The sequence below is a fragment of the Talpa europaea genome (genome assembly GCF_964194135.1).
Source record: "Talpa europaea genome assembly, chromosome: 3".
Classification (NCBI taxonomy): Eukaryota; Metazoa; Chordata; class Mammalia; order Eulipotyphla; family Talpidae; genus Talpa; species Talpa europaea.
This window is the reverse complement of record NC_140069.1, coordinates 136,830,411-136,850,986: the sequence shown is the minus strand read 5'-3', so window position 1 is coordinate 136,850,986 and position 20,576 is coordinate 136,830,411. Positions and strand designations below refer to the sequence as shown.

The 20,576-nt window shown below is 41.5% G+C and overlaps 1 protein-coding gene across 1 annotated transcript in view; it reads left to right on the top strand.

Moving 5' to 3' along the window:
- The window catches only part of CHCHD3 (coiled-coil-helix-coiled-coil-helix domain containing 3), a gene marked incomplete at both ends in the record, with an annotated part of 242,836 nt that overhangs the window by 181,054 nt on the left and 41,206 nt on the right, over nt 1-20,576 (top strand). Inside the window, one exon of the mRNA XM_084230646.1 lies at nt 15,843-15,913. Within this exon, the coding sequence (XP_084086772.1) occupies nt 15,843-15,913 (71 nt within the window). The remainder of the gene's footprint in view (nt 1-15,842; nt 15,914-20,576) is intronic.

The window sequence follows — 20,576 nt, the reverse complement described above, 5'->3', positions numbered from 1 at the left end:
AACCAGTGGTCTTCAGCTCTAAAAGAAGCTGCCTTGTGGGATATGCCAGCCCCCCTGGCACCATCAGTGTTTTAGGCCAAAGGAGAGTGATAGCTTGCAGGGAGGCCATAGAGAAGATTCTTGCAGGAGGGTTGCAGTACTTGTAAGATCATTACAACTTTAAATTCTAGGATTCTAGCTCCAGGTTCATTGATTTAATAGTTTTCTCTCCCTCACTCCTTATAGAAATGGATCATTGAAAGCATTTTGTTTCATTTTCTATTTAAAATAGCAGTTAGCTTGCAGCTCAGATCCTTTACAGTATGCCATAAGTATCATTTATTTGGAATATTAGTGCACCAGCTAATAGTCTCCAGTCCTGGTTACTCATGAAGTGGTAGTTTGGTAAAATAACATTGTAGCTCCTCTCTAAACCCCAAGCTCAAGAAAAGCTTCTTGTCGCAGAGACCCTCATTTTCCCAGCTGTCTACCTGACTGATATTTTAATTTTTCTGCCCTGTAGAAAACTTCAGTTTCTTATCCAATAGATAAATGAGTGAACCCCCAGGAAATGCAGCCGAATGTTGCTGTTTGCCAATGCAATAAATGCAGAAGCTAATAAATGTCTACTTCCATCAGGAGGAGGCGTGTAATGAGTAAATGATGAGAAAAAGAATTCAGGGAAACAAATGATCAATCCAATCTAAGATGACAAACAATTTCTTAATAACTTGGCCTCTAGTTGGAAAGAGGGCTTTCACCAGGCAAAGAGGATGCCTGTTGAAACCAAGCCCAGCAGAAGGCCATTTCCACCGTGCCGCTGATGGATTTAGCCTGGTTTCGTTTGGGTCACACTGAGCAGTAAGCTGCAATTCAAACACTGCCTGGTTATTGCAGACTTTGCAGTATGATTTCTGGGAATGCGCACTAGGAAAAGGAATCGTTTCAGGGCCTAATCCACATGACTTACCCCAGATTACATTTATATTTCACATTTGTCTTTTTCAAAACTAAAGATCCAGTGTCTCTTTTCCCCTTGAGATGGACTCCGATCACAGGATTTTCACAAGACCGTCTTCCCTGTGGTATGAATGTGCTATTCTTTAAAGTGCTTTTGTAGACCTCAACTCTTGAAATCCCCAGGGTCTGCCTTTGTGGAAACTAACAGATCGCAGACTGCTTTGTCCCTCATGGTGCTGGCATTCTTGCTGAGGGCCTGGCTTGCAAAGACTTGCACTAAGCAGAAGGCAGAGCACGATTAAGATGGAGTCAGTGAGAAAGGCCTTGAAGGGAGAGTCACAATCCACACTGAAGATGTGAAAGAGACTCCTTGCCAGACTGAAAGATCATCTGATGAAATGCATTTTATTATCACCCCTTTGTGGGATCTTTCTAAGAACATTTCTCAGAAAAGTCATGTAGACAAGATTGGCTACCAAATACCAGCAGTTTTCAGGGACAGATTTTCATGAATATTTCTAGAAGACTACCAAATTTGCTTGCTGGGTCTTCCATAATTATCTTTCCTTCCCTATTCCACATCCCCCAGCACCCTCCCCCTCCCCCCACCCCGCTTTTTTTTTTTTTTTTTTTTTTTTTTTTTTTACAAATAAGACACATTCCAGCTTGCTTTGGGACCACATGAATGAATACATTTCTGTGTTAGAGAGGGAGACTTTTAAGTAGTAGTAGCATTTAGGTCCATAAAGCAGGAAAATGTTAATGAGTCATCAGATAAAAGCTGGACAGAGGCGATGCTGCTGGGCCTTGTAGCCTGGCAGCATAGTAAATGCACCTTGGAGTTTCAGGAATCCTGCATAGTGCTTTCTAAGGGAAAGCCATTATACCTGAAAGCTAAGACTTTTCAATGGGCTTCTATTCACATGCATATTTCTATGCCACATCTTTCAAAAGGCCTTTCCTTTGAAATACAGAAAGATAAACATGTCTTTGAAATGGATAGGTGATCCCTTTGCCACTTTTGAAATCTTTCTCCATTTCATATCTGAGATTTTTAACCCTTAAATTAAAACTGGCTTTTCTGTTCACCTGGGTAGCTTTTTATACACATTGCCAGCACTTGAGAGAACCATGTCACAGTTATTATTAGCATCTGGGTTTGGACTCAAAATCAATGAAAGGAAATTAAAACTTGAGATGGAGTTTCTCATCTGCATTGGATCTTATTTTTCTTGGATATTATGGTTCATTCTTATGTGACTTTTAAATGAATATAATACCTCCATGGGCAGAGAAAATCATGAGTATGTCAAGTATTTTATAGAATACCATTTATTACTTTGTATTGAAGCAATGGCAGTATTTTTAAATCTCAACACCAGAAGGGCTTATAGCCCTAAACTTGTAACATAAGACTTGGACATATTTGATTCTAGTACTTCTTCCTATGGCACATGGAGCAAATATATGACTGTGGCTGAGCAATACCAGCCTCAGTAGGTAGAATGAAGACAGTAACCTCCAACCTTCCTTCATCCTTAGTTGGTCTTTATTATAAAATCAATTAAGATAAAGTAATTAAGTGATTGTTTCCAACTCATATTGGCTTTTGGGGAGTCCACATCTCTACCAGCCTCCCCTCAGCTTCAACTCTTACTCCAAAGGAATCGTGTTCATGTGTAAAGAATCCCCAGAGGCTCATTTTCCCATGGACTTTTTCATATAAATATCACATTCCAGTAGCTTGTAAGTACTGGAATGGCATAACTACTTGTTATTTTTTTAATTCTTATTGTTTTTGTACTACTCTCCTTAGATACTAATACTTTGCTCCTCAGAAGTATGAGTGAATAAGAAGGTGAACATTGACCCACTTAACAAATGGTAGAAGAATTTCAGATGCTTTGGGAGTAACTCGGACTTCAGTAAACTTATATAATTTTAATTAAATTTCCCCCTTTTAAAAATTAACCCTTACTCTCTCATCTGCATTGGCCTCAGGGATGGAGACAAGCGTTATCTGTGGAAGACCCAAGTTTGTGTTTGTTTTTCTGCATTGGGGTCGCTCTGGTAGAGTTTGGAGTATTATAAGAACTTGTTGTATAACTGTCCTTATCCATTTTGCACAAATTGTCCCGGCCACTACAACTTAGAGGGATTTAGACATTTCATCTTTTTCCCTCCTCGGTAGAGAAAAAAATTCTGAACAACACTTATCCTTTCATTGTATTGTGTGATCCATTGCTTATTTAGCTGTCTTTATGGTTGATATATTTGGTTTTCATTTTTATTTTTTTTTAAGATTTATTTATTCATGCATGCAAGAACCGGGGTGTAGGCCAGATGTGCAGGAAGCTGAGAAGACTCACCAGAGACAGAGTGGGGAGCAGAACAGGCAGACTGATCGAAATACACTGCTGAGGGGAGCAGCAGGCGAGACAGGAGAGGTCTGCCCTGCCACATGGGTATCTCCTTGGCTGGCCGGGATCGAACCTGCACTGCAGAGGCTGCACTTATCAACTGCCTGTGCCACCAGGGAGGCCCTGGTTTTCATTTTTAAATACTATAAATTGAAAAAAATTATTTAAATCGTTATACACAGGTTTTATTGTTTTGTATTTTCCAAAAGGGATACTGAGTCAAAGAATATACAGCTTTGAAAGACACTGGAACATGTTGCTGTAAATTATATCAATTTGTACACTGATAAGCAAGTTATGAGGGAGCCCACTTCCTCATACACATATTAACACTTGACTCATCTTTGTAAACAAAACAAAAAGCAAACAAAGAACAGCCAGTTTGATAATGGTAAAATGAAATGGTTTTACCAGCCCTTGCAATGGAGATTACCATAGACTTTTTATGATCCGTCAAGTGCTACTCTGGGCAACGTTGTGCCAGATAGCTCTGCTGTAGAATTTTTACCAATCCGGGGATTTGAAGAATGTATTTCATGTGACGTGACACTTAGAAATAAGGAAATTGTTTTTAAAATGTTGGCTTCAGTTGAATTTTACATGGTTTTTCTCCTAGTCATCTTGGAGTGCACAATACCAGTGACAAAAGTATCATTGATACACAAATGAGAAACTCGTGGATGGTGGTGGATGCTAAGAGTAGAAAATTAAGGAAGCAGTATCACAAGACCAGAAACTAGCTCATGTAAAAAGCTGGAGGTGGGGATAGAAATGATTAACATAGTCATCAAACAAACTATAGAAAAGTAAAGTATCCAGAGGCCAAGACTGAGGGCCATGCAGACCAGGTAGGGATGTGGAAATTGAGGCCATTGTAAAAAATATCACAGGTCCTTTCAAATTGACCTAGTCAAACCAAATACAGAAAAAATCCTTAGGTGCCAACCCTAGAAAGAATCAATGTAACAGCAGTTAACAATTCCGCAAAGGAATGAGCCCATCCCAAGGAGAAGACCATAGCAGTGCAGTTTCTGCCTTGGCTGGAGGAAGCTCTCCTGCCCATGTTGCCTCTGCCTGTGCTTCGCCAAGCTTCTCCCTTTGCAAAGCAGCAGAGGCAACTCCCCTCCCAAGGCTGCCTGCCTGGGGACTATGCAGGCCTCTCTTTCAGCAAACCTGTCCTTTTTGGGGGCAGCTCATTCTGCCTGCCTGTGTCTGTGCAAGCCTCCTTTACTTTACTTCTTCCCTTTTTATAATTAACCTGCCCTTTTAAATATACCTAAATGTCTCTGCCTCCCGGGAAAACTCACCAAGTGCCTCTTAAATGGGCGCTCTAATGAATCTTTTCTCAGAGATAACCCAAGGGCCCTGCTCTCTGAAACCAACACCTCTCCAAAGCGACATCAAAACCACAAACCAATTGTCTAACACAAAGATATGAGTCTGGGCCTCAGTCTTGGCCTCTGGGTACTTTTCTATAGCTTGTTCAATGACTCTTAATCATTTCTACTCCCACCTCCAGTTTCTGGTCTTGTGGTGCCAGTTTCTGGTTCTTGTGTTGCCTCCTTCCTAAATTTTCTGCTGTTAGCCTCCCTCAGTTTTATATATCTCTCCCCATTAGCCTTTAAACATGTCTCCATTCTCTTCATGGGGCCCACCCTGGGCCTCATCTATGCCAGCTCTTCAATAACAAGTGCTTCTGAATGAATGGCTTTTAGGTTGGCCTGTCAGAGGCCTGGAAAAGGAGGTTCAAGGGGTAAGCCACTATCACCAGAGTGATCATCCATTGTAAGTCCTTCAAATCATTGGTATTAAATTGTGAATGAATGAAGAACTAAACAATTGTTGATAAAGGAGCTAGTGTTGGCCTGTCTCCTCTGCAGGCGAGGTTATTGTCTAAAGCTGTCCTGTAGGGTTTTAAAGAGGATGCTGCGCATGTGCTGAGCGCGTGCAAGGGAATGTTAGATTTATAGAGTTCCTCTCCATTCTCCATGGGGGATGACGGGAGGCCAGCTCGGGTAACGTGGAGGGCAAGCCTGGGATGTGTTGGCAATACAAATGGGATATTTTCCATGCAGTCGTCCAGCAGGGGTGCTGTCACGTGCCTGTAGCATCACCTCACCACGCTCTTCCCAAGTAAGACTTACGACCTTGAGAATGACAGTGTCGCGTTGCACAGCCCTCCAGAGAACGGGAACTTCCTGAGCTCGTAACGTGCAGTGATTTAAGAGTTTCTATAGGGGTCTTTTGCAAGATATCACGGTAAATTCTAGTCATAACCCGTCTGATAACTGTGAAATTGCTTTGTCTCACCATTGTTGGAAAAAACAGGGACGCACAGCCGTGTCGAGTGCAAGAGCCTCAGGTGTGTAATATAGCAGTCTGATGGGTGAGCGTGGCAGGTGATACTGTTTTAGCACAAGTGTGTATCGGTGCTACAAACAATAGATTTAAGACCTTTAATTGACATTACTCTAGAAAAGGAAAATAGCGAGAGAAACAAATACCTTATGGTTAGGGTAAATGGGAACCCTCCATGAGTTGGGGGTAAGAGCTGTGGGTGAAGAGGAATAAGAGTCACTATCCCAGTCGTACCTGGACATACGTCTTCCTTGCATGACCCAAGTGTATGGGTAAGATCCAAGTGTATGGATGTTTGAGGCATTGTTTTCTTATAAAAATTACACAAGCCCCATGTTAACACCTTACATTTTGACAAAAGCCTCCTAAACAAGAAGGAAAAGCACCTCCTCTTCAGGTTCCTTCCCCAGGACAAATGTTCCTTGCAGGACCCTGCTGAGAACATGTCCATGTACACACACCGCTCAGCTCATAAACCACACTATTCAAATTATCTTACAACTTCGTTTTTCATATTACCCAAACCTCTTTCCATCCCTATCAATATAAGTTGATCTCCCTATTTCTAAAAGGATTAGAATAAATTGTTCAAGTGCAGCGAATTCTGACACAAAGCTTGAATTGTCTGACAGAAAAAGCCGGAGCAATTAAAGGGACATAAAAGCACAACTAACTTAAGAACAGAGTATGAAGGGTAGTTAGTTACTTCAGAGAAATACAGGGCTTTAGAGACTCGTTAGAAAAACCACTTCCTAGAAATAAAGACTCCTTATAGTGAGTCTATGGCACTGTAATTCCACTAATTATACATCTGTTTGTGTGATTTTTTAAAATGTCTGTCGTCTCCTCTGTGCCGCAAGCACCGTAAAGGTAGGGACATACCTTTGCTCACTATTTTCTGCTTTCCCAGCCGTGTCTGCACAGGCCGTCAGTATTTGTAGAATAAAGAAATGGACAGAAAAAGGGAGACTTAGAATGCCAAATGAGTGTTTGGGGCAGCTGTTTATTTAAATTGCCCAGATGAAGAAATTGAGGCAAGAGATACTAGAACCAAGGTTATCCTTGGGTAGTGGCAGGGCTGCCAGGGAATCCAAGATTCCTACTCTAATTAGAAAACTATATCAAGGGAAAAAAAAAAAAAAAACCCGAGACTCTAATTAGTGAAGTTTCTAAAATGCCTGGAATAAAGCTAGACATGCCAGAAGCAGCTCTGAATAGCTCTGTTTCTTTATGTGAGAAGTAGGAAAGTTGGAATGAAAAGGTAATTACAAAAGCAGTTTTTTAATTTTGCCAAGGTCCCAGGAGACAATGGGGGTTTCGTGGAATGTGGCTTCTTAGAGGTAAGATTTGATGCTGGAGTCAGACATGACTATAAAGATTTGCAATTCTTTTCTGTTCTCTGTGGGGAAAGGAGAGGGAGAGAGAGATTTCTGGCAAGTGGAAGCAAAGGAAGAAGCCTCTGGTCTGTCATTGCCTTTGACTTGACTAAAGTTATTCATGAGGCGCTCAGAAAACAAACATATCATTAAGGGACATTGATTCTTTATTAATTTATTCTATGTCACAAAAATGGAATGGCTCAATTTTTTTTTTCTTATTTAAGAAGTCTAGAGGTGAGCCTCCAGGGCTGGCGTGGCGGCCTTGGGGGTCATTGGAACCCGGGGCACCTGCTTTTTCATGCCAGTGTCCTGGAGTGGGGTTCCCTGTTCAAGGTGGGCTCATTTTCCAGGATGGCTCCTGCAGCTGTGGCCATCACACCTGCATTTTAGGCTGGAAAAAAGAAAAAGGACAAAAGGGCTTGAAAAGATTCTGTCCCTGCTGCATTTAGTTCTCTGGTTAAGCAGCTTCGCTGGAATCCCACACGATGATTCTGCTTACAGCTCAGCCTAACTGGAAAGCAAGCTGGGGTTGTAGTTTGGTTAGCCATCGATCCAGCTCAATTTAAATAAACTGGGTTATGTAAGAAGAAAGAACAGGTGTTTGGGTGACCCACTGGAGGGCCTTTTCCACAGCAGATCTTATTTCTCTTTAGAGTAGAACTTAGTCGGCATTTCTGATTCATTAGAAAGTACTTAATTAGTAGTTTATTACTGATCACTAGTGATAGGAATTTGAAAAAAACTTAAGGTTGAGAAAAATTAAGGTAAACTTCTAGGCTTGCACAAATGATTATTAGAAATTGAGGGATACGGGGCCTCCCTGGTGGCACAGGCGGTTGAGCGCCGCACTGTGAAGGTGTCTGCAGCCTCTGCAGTGCAGGTTGGATTCTGGCCGGCTGGTGAGAATCCCACATGGTGCGGCAGACCTCTCCTGTCTCGCCTGCTGCTCCCCTCAGCAGTGTATTTCGTCAGTCTACCTATTCTGTTCCCGCTCTGTCTCTGGTGAATCCTCTCACCCTCCTGCTCCTCTGGCCTGTACCCCAGTTCTTGTATAAAAATAATTTTTTAAAAAGAAATTGAGGGATACTCGGGATAAACACCTCGCTTTTGAGTTTATCGCTTACATGAAACAAAAGAGCATGAAATAAGTGTTGGGAAAATAGAGGTGCTGTTCGAGTCCCTCACCTGGATGTCCATTCTTCGGGTTCCAGTGTAGTTGTGCTGGTTAATTACTGGCGATGTGAGCACTGGTGAGATTGCTAGAGAGCCTGGAATTGTTGGGGAAGGGGCACTGTGATAAAGAAATACTAACAGTACAAAACACAACAAAGCAAAAACAAACAATTATAAATCAGAGACTTCCTGCAGGGGAGGAGGCGGGAGAGGGATCAGAGGGAGGCAGGGAGGAGCCTAGGGGACTGAGGTGATGGTGCACGGGTGCCTTGGGGAAGGAAACTCTATGGGGACTACACCTGAGGGGGTGAGGGGAAGCAAATATTGTTTAAAAATGAAAATGATGTAAAAAATTTTTTGAAAATTAATATAAAAAATGAACAATGATATAAAAATAATTTAAAAAGAAAATAAAATATATAATTAAAAAAAGAAAACCAAAAAAAAAGAACCTCTACCTGGGCTCGGAGAAGCCAAGCTCCTTGCCAACGACTAAACTTACACTGTCCCATAGGCACAATCCCCTTGAAAGATAAAGTCTCTATTTTAGATGTTAAAAGTAAGACTCAGTTGGAATAACCCAAACCATTCTGTGGTGTACCTTTTAGAAACAGGATGCTGGATCTGATATACCATGAATCCAAACTAATGTTGGTGATTTATAAATTCTTTAAATACTGGCTTTCATTTTCCTGTATGAACATTATTTTCCTGAGCCAGTGGGGTGGGAGGGAAGGAAAAGTCGAGAGAGAGTCAAGAGGCCATGGGATGCAGGCCTGGGTGGAAGGTGTCCATGATGATGACAGGTCCATGAAGATGCCAGCTCCTCTGCTCAAGGCCACCTTCCCCTCGAGTCCAAGCAGATTCCTTCCACTGCCCACCTTAACAGGCTTCAGAGGATACAGATGAAAAGGGGAAATAATGAAACTACAAGTATAGGCCATTAGTAATCAAAAAAAAAATCTGTATTAAAGTTGTTTAGTTAAAAAGAAAAAATAAGTTACATGACATGTCAGTATCTTGATTCTGTGTGATTCTATTGAAAAGACAGGATGGTTGAGGAAGCGTGTCCTCTGGGGCTGCTCATTCACTGGTCAGTTCAGCCTGATTCGGGGCTTCTGTATCTGCAGCTGGGTCCCCAGCTACTTAGCTGTCATCTTGGGGGAAACTATTAACCTGCATGTGGCTGATTAGGTATCATAGCAGAATTCCTGGGTGAATGTTATAATGAAAAGTATCAATAAGTGTTTTGAACCCAGCTCCTTCACCACAGGGCTGATGTACTCATTGGCAATGCGGATAAGAGGGCTTCCTTGGTGTTTATGCCACCAGACCTGTGTTTGAAATAGCCCCCCAGAGAGGGTAGCCTTGTGCTGGGGTGGATTGTAGGAGGGGTAGTGACCTAAAGTTGTAGTGATCATAGTCGGCCTGGCAAGAGGACAGCCAACAGTGCTCACATCCGTGGTCAGACTTGTTCCTTCCACCATTCACCCTTGCTAAACATCAGCAGCAGCCTTGCCACAGTCCATGAGTGTACCATGAGAAGGAGTTTGATTCTTCTCTGAGAAACAGCATCAGCCTAACAGAGTTTAAACTGTGCCTCAGTATGATGCTGTGTCATGTACTCAGCCCAAATTTCCACATGAAGCACTTTGTACGAGAACTGGCAAGAGCTAGTTCACAAATTCATCTTGTGACCTTTTTGACTTGTTCTTTTCTCACATGGTACTGATAGGATCCATCTTAATTATAATGGAACAAACGTAAGATTCAGAATCTGAGGAAATACTGCAAAAATCTATGTGTGTGCATGTTTTCTTTTGATCTAATTCAGAACTTGAAAACAGATACTTTTCAAATCTAGCAATAATGTGTGTCTGTGCATGTGCATTTTAACATGCGCTTGCGGAGGGAGGCTTTCTGAAAATGGAAAATGGCAGTGTATCACACGTTCAGAAACTTGGGCCACAGCCAACCCAAAGAAACTCAGGAATGATGCCCACTCCTGTTGATTCCCATTTCCTTCCTACACTGTCTAAAAACTTTGTTCTTGGGTGTCAGAATACCAGATGGGTAAATCCCCCCCACCCGCCCCAACACACACACCCCAAATTAGAAGTTTAAGGGAGATTGGAAATAAATATTAGAATACTTGCATCTGAATTCAACCATGCGGTTGTATACATGATTTTGTGCTGTCCCCTCAACCAGCTCTGGCAGGTATGATCAGTTGGCTCAGTGAACCCTGATTCCAAGCTCCTTCCCACTCACCCTTTTACTCTAGAAGTGAGAAAACCAAAATACTTACTTTCCCAGCCTCTTTTGCAGCTAGAGTTGTGCATGATGTATAATTCTGGCCAAAGACACATGAGTGGAAATCTCTGGAGAGGACCCTTCTTCCCTTATTCCCTTTCCCCTCTTCCTTCCATCACAGCTACAGGTACAGAAGCTCTGTTGACACTGTGAGGACAAAAGTCAGGTGCAAAGGGTGGCTGAGAAGGAATACAGAAAAGGGGCTTGTGTTTTGATGTTGTTTCGGGCACCTATCTCGGTTCTGTGTTTCAAATATCCAGATGCGTTGCATGAGAAAAGTGACCCCCTGACTGGTTTAAGCTGTTGGTAGACTGAACTCTTATTACACTGTTACTGCAATTGAATACAATCTTCAGTAATATTCCTGTCCTTCCAATGTGCCATAGCAGACCAGAGTGTTAGCTTGTAGGAGTCACACAATAAACTTAGTGTTACATCTTCTCCACATTATATTATTCCATTTATTCTGGACTCGTCTATCCCACCTGTTTTTTTTTTTTTTTAAAGATGTGTTTATTTATGCATACAAGAACTGGGGTACAGGCCAGAGGTGTGGGGGGTGAGAGGATTCACCAGAGACAGAGTAGGGAACAGAACAGGCAGATTGACTAAAATACACTGCTGAGGGGAGCAGCAGGCGAGTCAAGAGAGGTCTGCTGCACCATGTGGGTAACTCCCTGCATGGGGATCAAACTTGTGCTGCAGTGGCTGCCGATAGCTTCATAGGTTGCATCTTAACCCCTTGTGCCACCAGGGAGGCCCTATCCCATCTGTTTTAAACAAGAGCAAAAGTTGGAATGCAGTTTAGAATGAATGGTGTTGCTCTAATGTGAATTTCAATATGTATTGAGTGACACATAAACTGAGTGCTCTAAATACAATAATAAGTGAGACAAGATACCTGCTTCGGGGGAGCTCTTAGTTGGGGAGACCATATGGAAGCACTTATGGTCAGCATAATGTGTGAAGGCCTTTGATAAAAGTCTGCGGTGCTATGAGAACCCAGAGAAAAAGGCAGGAATGAGTTAGCTTTGATTGTATATAAGCCACACCAAACTTAGTGGTTTGAAACAGCCACTGTTTATATACTTCACGGTTCTGCAGGTCACCAATTTGGGCTGCAAACCACTTTTAGTCTTGCTCGTGCTGGGTTGGGCTGGTCTAGAGTGGTCCCCACCAGAAGGACTCACAATCTCTCCTTCGCCAACAGCCTGGCCTGGCTTATTGATATGGGCCCCTGGCAGGGTTCCAAGATAGAGGCCTCAGCATGAAACTGGCACTTCTGTTGGCCAGAGCCAGACACAAGCATAACCCAGACTGAAGGGAGTGGGCTGGGGAAGTAGGCTCCATCTTTTCATGATGAGACGAACTGCAAGTTCTGTCACTGTGGGGCACTCAACAAGAGTTGGGACATGGACATGTTGCTGCCATCTTGCAATCTGCCGTGGAAGGGCCTCCAAGGAAACAGGGGAGAGGGACCGCCACAGCTTTCTTAAAGGATTTCATCTCCTATTTTTAATCTACAAGATAGTGACATGCTCTTTTCAATTAGCGTTTAATAAAAGTGATACCATCGGTCACCATCAGTTCTGGAATAACTTTCCATTATTGCTGATTTCTACTCCTCCCTTATCTGTTGAACATTTGGTTTAAAAATAACCCACAAGAAAATATCAGCCTGAGGAAGGAAAAGTTGCACATCAAGAAGTGCAGGATTGAAATGGTGGTTGGACCTTTAATCCAGCATTTCTCATGGACCATTTCAAGGGGTTCCTGTCCCTCAAACATTCCATAATTAAAAGGTCACATGAGCACATCTGTTTGAGAGTTATCAAGAACAGCTTTTCTCATCTTGAAGATTTACAATGTAGAGTAAGAGTTTAGGCCCTGGAAAGTCCTGGCCTGAAGGTATTTTTGCTATTTAATTTAGTTAAGACATCTCATTGATGATAAAGTTAGAATCAAACCCATTGTGGGTTTAATTTTTACTTGGGCCTTAGTGCCACCACTACCTCCAACACTGCTCAGTCATTGTCTTCACATTTCCCATTATCTTGGCTTTTTGTTGTTCTTGTTCTTGTTCTTGGTTTTTGTTTTTATTATTTTTCACATTATCTTAAGGAAATGGAAAATAGAATAGATGAGCAGTATAAGCAAAATGCAGTGTTGTTTGGTTGACTGTAAGGAAAGACTTATTTTTTAAATAGTTCAATTTTCATTAAAATGTTTTTGAAAAAATATAGCAAATTTAAGGGAAAAAATAGCACTGTATACTTTTTCTAATCATTCAAATACTTTTTTAATAATAATAGGTAGTAGCATTCCCATAAAGCTTATTATAGTTCCAGATATGTTCAAAGGTATGTTCCAGGTGTGTTTATGTGAATTCACATTTTTAATCCCCCCAATGAAGGCCATTAGTACAAATGGGGGAGTCACTCTTCCCATTTTACAGGTGTTAGACAGCTATTGAGGTGAAGTAGTGTGCTCCATTCCACATGGTGGGGGTGCATCATTATTCGGTTGCCTGGCTCCCAAGTTCGTATTCTTTGACCATCACACGTTGTGCTCAGCTTCCCTCACCTGAGTGCACAGTGCTATAGACAACATACTCATATGTTTAAATAGAACGTTAAAAATGATGTACCAGGGAGGTGCCCTCCATTTTTAGAAATCTGTCCCTAGTGCCTTAAATTAGAAAGTGTTTTAACACAGAAAATGAAAATGCCTGTTGTTTCTATTGATGGTTTGTCCTCTAATACAGGCCGTGGAAGCATTCCCACATCCGGGGAATTATGTTGTTGTTTGGGGATAGTTCATCTCCCAGGAACTCCTGTTCCACTTTTCCACTTGTCTTTGACAAAGATGAACAAAGCTTTATCAGACTTTTGATAATACCAAAACATCTAAAGGATAATATCATTCTACTTTGGATTTGTAAAATCTGCCTTTTCAAAGAAAATCTTGGTGGAAAATAAGTTTTTAAGGTTCTAGCAAACAAGCATTTGTTTCAGAGGAAGAAATTAATAAATTAGGCCTTTTAATGTTAGATTAAAATTATATTATCTGCCACAAATCCATGCTACCACTGGGCATATCATGTCAGGTTTTTGTTGTGGTGGTTTTTCTTTTTCTGCTATTGATGGTGGAGGAAGCTATGCAGAATGAATATGAATGAAGAGATAGAGAAAGAACATGAGTGGAGATACTGTAAATTGTCTGCTGTGAAGGACCTTATGGGCACCGAAACAACATGGCCTTATGTAAAGCAGTGGTTCTTCACCAAAGGTCCACCTTGTCAGGTCAAGGACACCCCTCTCTTCCTTTTTATATTTGCTTCCCTTTTTATATTCATCTATCAAGTTATATGAGAACTTAGTATCTCTCAACAAGTGTTGGACACACACACATACCCCACAGCTCCACCCTTCATTAGCTGGGGCAAGGATCATGGGACCTCCCCTTTTTAGATTCTACTTTTACAGGTTCAAAAAAAATCTTAAACCAGATGTTGCAAAGAACATGTTCCGACTGGTGCATACTTGAAAGAAGTCTCTTGAGTGAAACTGATAAGAAGGTATAACACAACCTAAAGTGAAAATACCTTAGAAGACAAATGGCTTCTCGATCACTTGAGACCCACACCACCGATGAATTAAAACCTCTTGGTGAATAGACTAGTGTGGTTGGTCACTCACATTGCAATTTAAAAAAAAATGCAGAAGCGGTACACTTAGAATATTGTCTTCATGTCAGAAATACACCCTTGTGCCTGAAAATGATAAAAAATTACAATCGATCCTTACAACTGTTCTGTTCATCTTTATTGATCAGGTGCAAGAAAGATAAATCGCAGCCCAAATAAGATTATAGTAAATGTTAGCATCATAGGAGACTCGAGGTTGATAGAGAGCCATTCATCATCCCAAATGGTGACCCTTCCATGGCTTCGGCCACCTCGAGTCGGCTGTCTAATCACATACCTATTGATTTTATCTGCAGCCAACAAACCTGGATGTGACTGTCATGAGCAACCCAGATTGTTCAATGCGAAGGGGTTACCAGTGTGAGGAGGGTTTCATTTTCATTTTCTCACCAACCAACAATGATTTATGAAAAAATAAACCACCCCAAGTCATGCATGTGAAACCCGAGTGATTAGGGAGTGAGAAGGCACAATAGACTCCTGGATTTCTTTGTGTCCTTTTGTGCGACATTGCATTTTGCATGTTATTTCATTGAATGTAGGCATGTGGGTCATTCAGGCCACCCATTCTGAAGTAAGACAGGTTTCAAAGTCACTAGCCAGGATGGGTAATTTTTAGTTATGCTGCCCCAGGAAAGGCAATGCTGTGCTACTGCAACTTGATTTATGTTGCTAATGAGTCCATTCAGGTGGTAGTGGATATATTGTGTTGGTATAAAAATTACCTTAATCTGGGCCTCCCCAGTGGCGCAGCAGTTGAGCGCTGGGTTGCAAAGCTGCCTGCAGCCTCTGCAGCACTGGTTCAATCCCCGGCTGCCGGGCGAGGGTCCCACATGGCACGCAGACCTCTCCTGCTGCCCGCTGTGCCCTTCAGCAGTGTACTTTGTCAATCTGCCTGCTCTGCTCTCCCCTCTGGCTCTGGTGAATTCTCTTACCCTCCTGCGCTTCTGACTGTACCCAGTGCTTATATAAATAAATAAATAAATCTTAAAAAAAATTTAAAAAAACCTAAATCTGTCCCCTTGCTTTTAGTGACTTTTTTATTATAATTGTTGGTGCTCTTGAGGTTGTGTGGAAGTGATAGAACACAGACCACTCGGTAAGAATTTATCTTGACAAAAATATTCTATTAGAAGGAAATGGTTCTCAAGCATCCTTAGAGGCACACTGGAATAATAGGCAGATGTGATATGTGTGAATGTCATGATTCCATCTCAAGCATCCTTTGATCTTGCAGTGGTAGATTCTGAATAAAGGAGATCTAAATAATCTTTCAAAAATGTTAGGGATTTTCTCTGAAGGATCAATAATGGTGGACTAGCACTATAGTAAACTATAGAGTAAGTTACTCTGTGGTTGTAACAGGCGTGTCAACAATTGTATGGTTATTTAAATGGAAACCTATTTACATGTGCTCTTATAGGTATTCATGGGGCTTATGCAAGAAACCTTTCTCCTGCTTGAGTGACTGAAATGAGATTTTATTTATTTTTTGAATAAGTCTTACACACATTTTATCCTCTTAGTGAAAACTCTATCAATCTGTGTCCGCAGAGCTCTGAGTTCTACAAAGTCACCACTGAGCAATATCAGAAAGCTGCTGAAGAGGTGGAAGCAAAGTTCAAGTAAGTTCCTTTCTTTTTTTTGCCTTTCACAAAAATTTAAATTTAATAGACATAAAATGCAGAACTGTTAAAAAAAATAGAAGGTGAGATTATGGGTTTGGTGATACTTTTTAGACAGAACATGAAGCCATGAGAAGATAAGCCAGGACTGGGAGAAAAATTTTTTTTTTCATTTTAATAAAAATATTTATTATGCATATATCATGAGGTCTTGTCGATGCAATTACAAATTTTATTTATATCTATATATATGTTTTACATCATTCTTTCTTTTTGCACAATATATGCTTTCTCCTCTCAGGTATAGTCCCTTATAATTCCCACCACCAATTCTATTGGATGGTTTCACTTATAGGAGGAATGTAGGGGAACCAAATAAGAGATCAGGAAAAAATAATAATTATACTAAATTAAAAAACAAAATTAACAGGCAACTGTAAATCAGAGACATTCAGCAGGGGAGGAAAGAGCACAAGGGACTATGGTGATGATGCACGGGTGACTTGGTGGTGAGAATTATATGGGACTATGCCTGAGAGTTTCTAATAGTATTAAACTATTTACTCTTCATGACAAGATGAATGTGCTATTATATTGCTTTTTGAACTGACCATAGTTTGTGAATGAACCACTCTGAAATACTTGGAAGTGTTTTTGGGGGACTGAGATAGAGGCAGGTGATTTGCTCTACTGGAATTCAAATGCAAGGAAAGGGCATTTGAGGAAAGCTTGTGGAAACTCAGTCTGTTTTATGAACCAAGGGGAAATTGGAAGCAGTGGTACTAGTAAGTGAAAAGTATATAAGGCAGGTTGTCTTTGATTATGTGGTTGCTGTTAAATTGCTACCTCTATTAATAGAAACATAGAAGCCATTCACTTTTGTATAACAAAATGACAGTCATGTCCAAATTTGGGCATCTGCCTTTTTCATGTCTAATCTGTTTTCCTTTCTTCACACATTTAAACCATTTAAATCTGAGATTTGATTTGGCCCTTGATTTTGTTAGCGATGTTAAATTACTACCTCTATTAATCCTCGGAATGTTTACATGAATGTTCTCTAATGGATGCATCAAAGTATCCATGACCCATAGCCCTGTAGCTGCCCTTGGCTGCCACTTCTCGTATTAGGTAAGAAGACGTCATTCAGAGTTTTCCTGAGTGTATAAAGACTTCTATTGTGTAGCCCCTGTTAGTGGCACATGGGCAAATTAGTGAAGCCAGAGCGAGTGTTATTGCAGATTTAGTTGAAAGATTGCTTCAGGCTCTGACCTCCTTCCTTGCTCGTGTTTATAAACATTGGATAAAATGATTAAACTCTAAGGTAGAGTTATTGCTTTCTGCAATAGTACAATTTGTGTGGTAGTGCATATTAATGTTATTTTAATGCTTTTTTTCCCCCTAAAGATGTTTTTGTAAACACCATTTGAGGTATTTTTAAACAGACAAAACACCTGAAGATTCCTTAATGAACTATCTCTTCAGGCGCATCAGGGAGAGACCTTCTAAGAAGGGGCCACATAGCTCACTCTTAAAGGATAATGTGTTATTTTAAAATTTTAGATGTAGAATTATGTAGACTTGATTTTTTTTTTTTAAAGATTTATTTTTATTTATATAAGCACTGGGTATAGTCAGAAGCGCGGGAGGGTGAGAGAATTCGCCAGAGCCAGAGCGGGGAGCAGAGCAGGTAGAAGGACCGAAGTACACTGCTGAGGGGAGCAGCGGGTGGCAGGAGAGGTCTGCGCGCCATGTGGGACCCTCCTCCGGTGGCCGGGGAGCAGCCGGGGATTGAACCGGCACTGCAGAGGCTGCGGGCAGCTTCGCAACCCAGCGCTCAACCACTGCGCCACCGGGGAGGCCCTAGACTTGATTTTAAAAGGTGCTATGAGTATGTATTTTTAAGCTGTCTCCGTCTTTCCCTCTAATGATAAAGCCACCCTTTGTGACCTTTTTGTCTCTCTAGTATGAGGACTTTTGACTTGCCGCCCTGGGTATTTCTTCATTGTGGGTGATAGCCATACACATCACAAAAATTTAAGATAAATCAGAGGAGAGCAGTTCATCACAAAGACCAACCATTTAGGCAGGACTTGAAGAAGCATATTGAGTAATGGTTAGGGAACGTATCTAGAAGGACATGATGCCTTATAATTGGTGGGTCATGAGTTAATATCAATGGCCTGATTCAGAGAGACTAGTGCAGAATAAATGTGTAAAGCTCAGTAGGCCATTCACTGCCGGGCGAGAAAGTGCAGTCTGAGTTTAGCCAGAAGTCACTGGAAGGTGTTTGACCAGAAGACTGCACTGATTTCTGTGTGTGTTAGGAATATTGCTCCATTCTGGATGTGAGGTACCAGAGGCCATGCTGAAAAAGAGCCAGAAGCACCAGACGGATGGGTGACCTCTAACAGTGAAAGAGGAAAAGAGACAGATGCCAGATTAGACATGAATTAGTGATTGTTGGTGTATTTGTGTGCAAGGGTTTCTGTAACAAAGTACCACATTTGTTTTCTCACCGTCCTAGAGGATGGAAATTCAAGATCCAGTTGTCAGCAGGCTTGGTTTCCTCTGGGGTGTCTCTTAACTTGTACGTGATTGGCTCCCCTAGTGTCTTTGCTGGCTCCTCCCTCTGTGTCTGTGTCGTAATCTCCTTTTAAAAGGACATTGGTCAGTTTGGATTAGGACTCAAGTTCATCACTTCATTTTAACTTAATTGGCTCTTTCAAGACCCTCTCCTCAAATCCTTTCTTTTTTTTTTTTAAATATTTATTTATGCATACAAGACTGGGGTATAGACCAGAGGTGTGGGGGGCGGGGTGAGAGAATTCACCAGAGACAGAGTGGGGAACAGAAGAACAGGTGCACCTACTGAAATACACTGCTGAGGGGAGCAGCCGGTGAGTCAGGAGAGGTCTGCTGTGCCATGTGGGTAGCTCCCTGGCCGGGGATCCAACTCATGCTGCAGTGGCTGCAGACAGCTTCATAGGTTGCGTCTTAACCCCTTGTGCTACCAAGGAGGCCCTCAAATACACTTTCTGAATACTGGGTGTTAGGACTTAAACTTATGAGTGGGGGTGGGGGTAGGAACATAATGCCGTTCCTAAGGCTTGGATAGAAGGGGCAAAGGGGAGCAAGAAATATGAGCATAGCAGACATTCAACATTCAGCTTAGTAACTGAATGTTGCTAGAAGTTGAATTCTGTAGAAAGAGGTAAGTCTGGTTTTCAATGAGAGATGGAATCTCTTCTGAAACCCTTCCAAATGCCATGTTATTCAGCCTTAGGTCGCCGACTGCAGAATGAGATGTGACGTGGAGAACCAATATAAGTGTCATGATGACTTACCATCTCCAAGACAGCATAGACCTGTGGGTTAAGCTTAGCTTTTAACAAAACCTCATATCATTCTCTTTTCCTTATGAGATATTATATACTAGAGAATTTGACCTTTTCCAAAAAGGAGCCCGGCCTGTATACCCAGATCATTGGAGGTAACCGCTAAACTCTTGGAATGTCCAAGTAATAGACGTGTCTGCCTACTCACGTCCCCTTGGGCCATGTGGTATGAGTCCAGCCTCTGGGGTAATCAGGTATATAATGAGGTCCTGGTAAAACCCTGGACACTGAAGTTCAGGTAAACTTCTCCGGCTGATCATAATCTGTGCATATACTCTGGCATCACACGTCAATGCCAGGAGGGGAAAGCGCCCTGAGGACAATGGACTCTGTACTGGAACCTTCCCAGACTCTGTCCTATATATATTCCTTTGGTGGATTCTCTGTATTATTTTTAATAATAAGCCATCCTGCAAGCTCAATAGCTTTCAGTGACTTCTGTGAGTCCTTTTAGCAAATGATCAAAGCTTGGGGGTGGTTTGGAAAAGCCTTAAACTTGCAGATAACAGAAGTGAGATAGTCTTAGAGACTCTACCCTCAGACTTTGCAATCTGACTAACTCCTATATCTACCAAGACCTAAGTTTTATATACCGAAGGAATTTCATAGGCAGTTTGTCAGGGGGTGACCTCCATTGTCACATTCTTTTTCACCCACCATCTGCAGACTGAGCTTCCTAGGATGTCTTATTTTAATTTGTAGTGAGTTCATTAGCTTCACCTCACCAAGTGATGGTGTTTTGGCTGTAGAGATGCTTACCGTCTTTGAAGACACAGAGATTACTTAATGGAACTTTATTTTTCCTTAATATCTGGCCATCTCAGATAATCACTGCAGCTTCAGTCTTTTGCAAGGCAGTGTACTATATACTTTCCATTACATGACAGAGCAGATTTCCACTGTTCCTTTTAGCAACAAGCTCTGAAGGACTTTGAAGAGGATTTGGTTAATTTTAGGTAATGGAAGGATTCATTTGGGTTCAGCATGGTTACTGGAGATGGAAGCTTTTTAAATTGCAATTTCAAGGGCAATATTATACACCTGATAGGGGGCCACACAAAAACTCACTGTGAAGAGAAAGAAAGCTAAGAGCTTTTGAGATTACGCGTGGTGAACATTAGTCACGTGGCTGCATCCTGCCAGGATAACTAATGGAATTATTTTAGGGATGCTTAAATATTAACTCACACTTCAGTCCTTCAGTTTATAGTTTTGGCAGTAAACCATTAAAACACTTTGATTTAATGGAATTTTTTTTTCTCCTC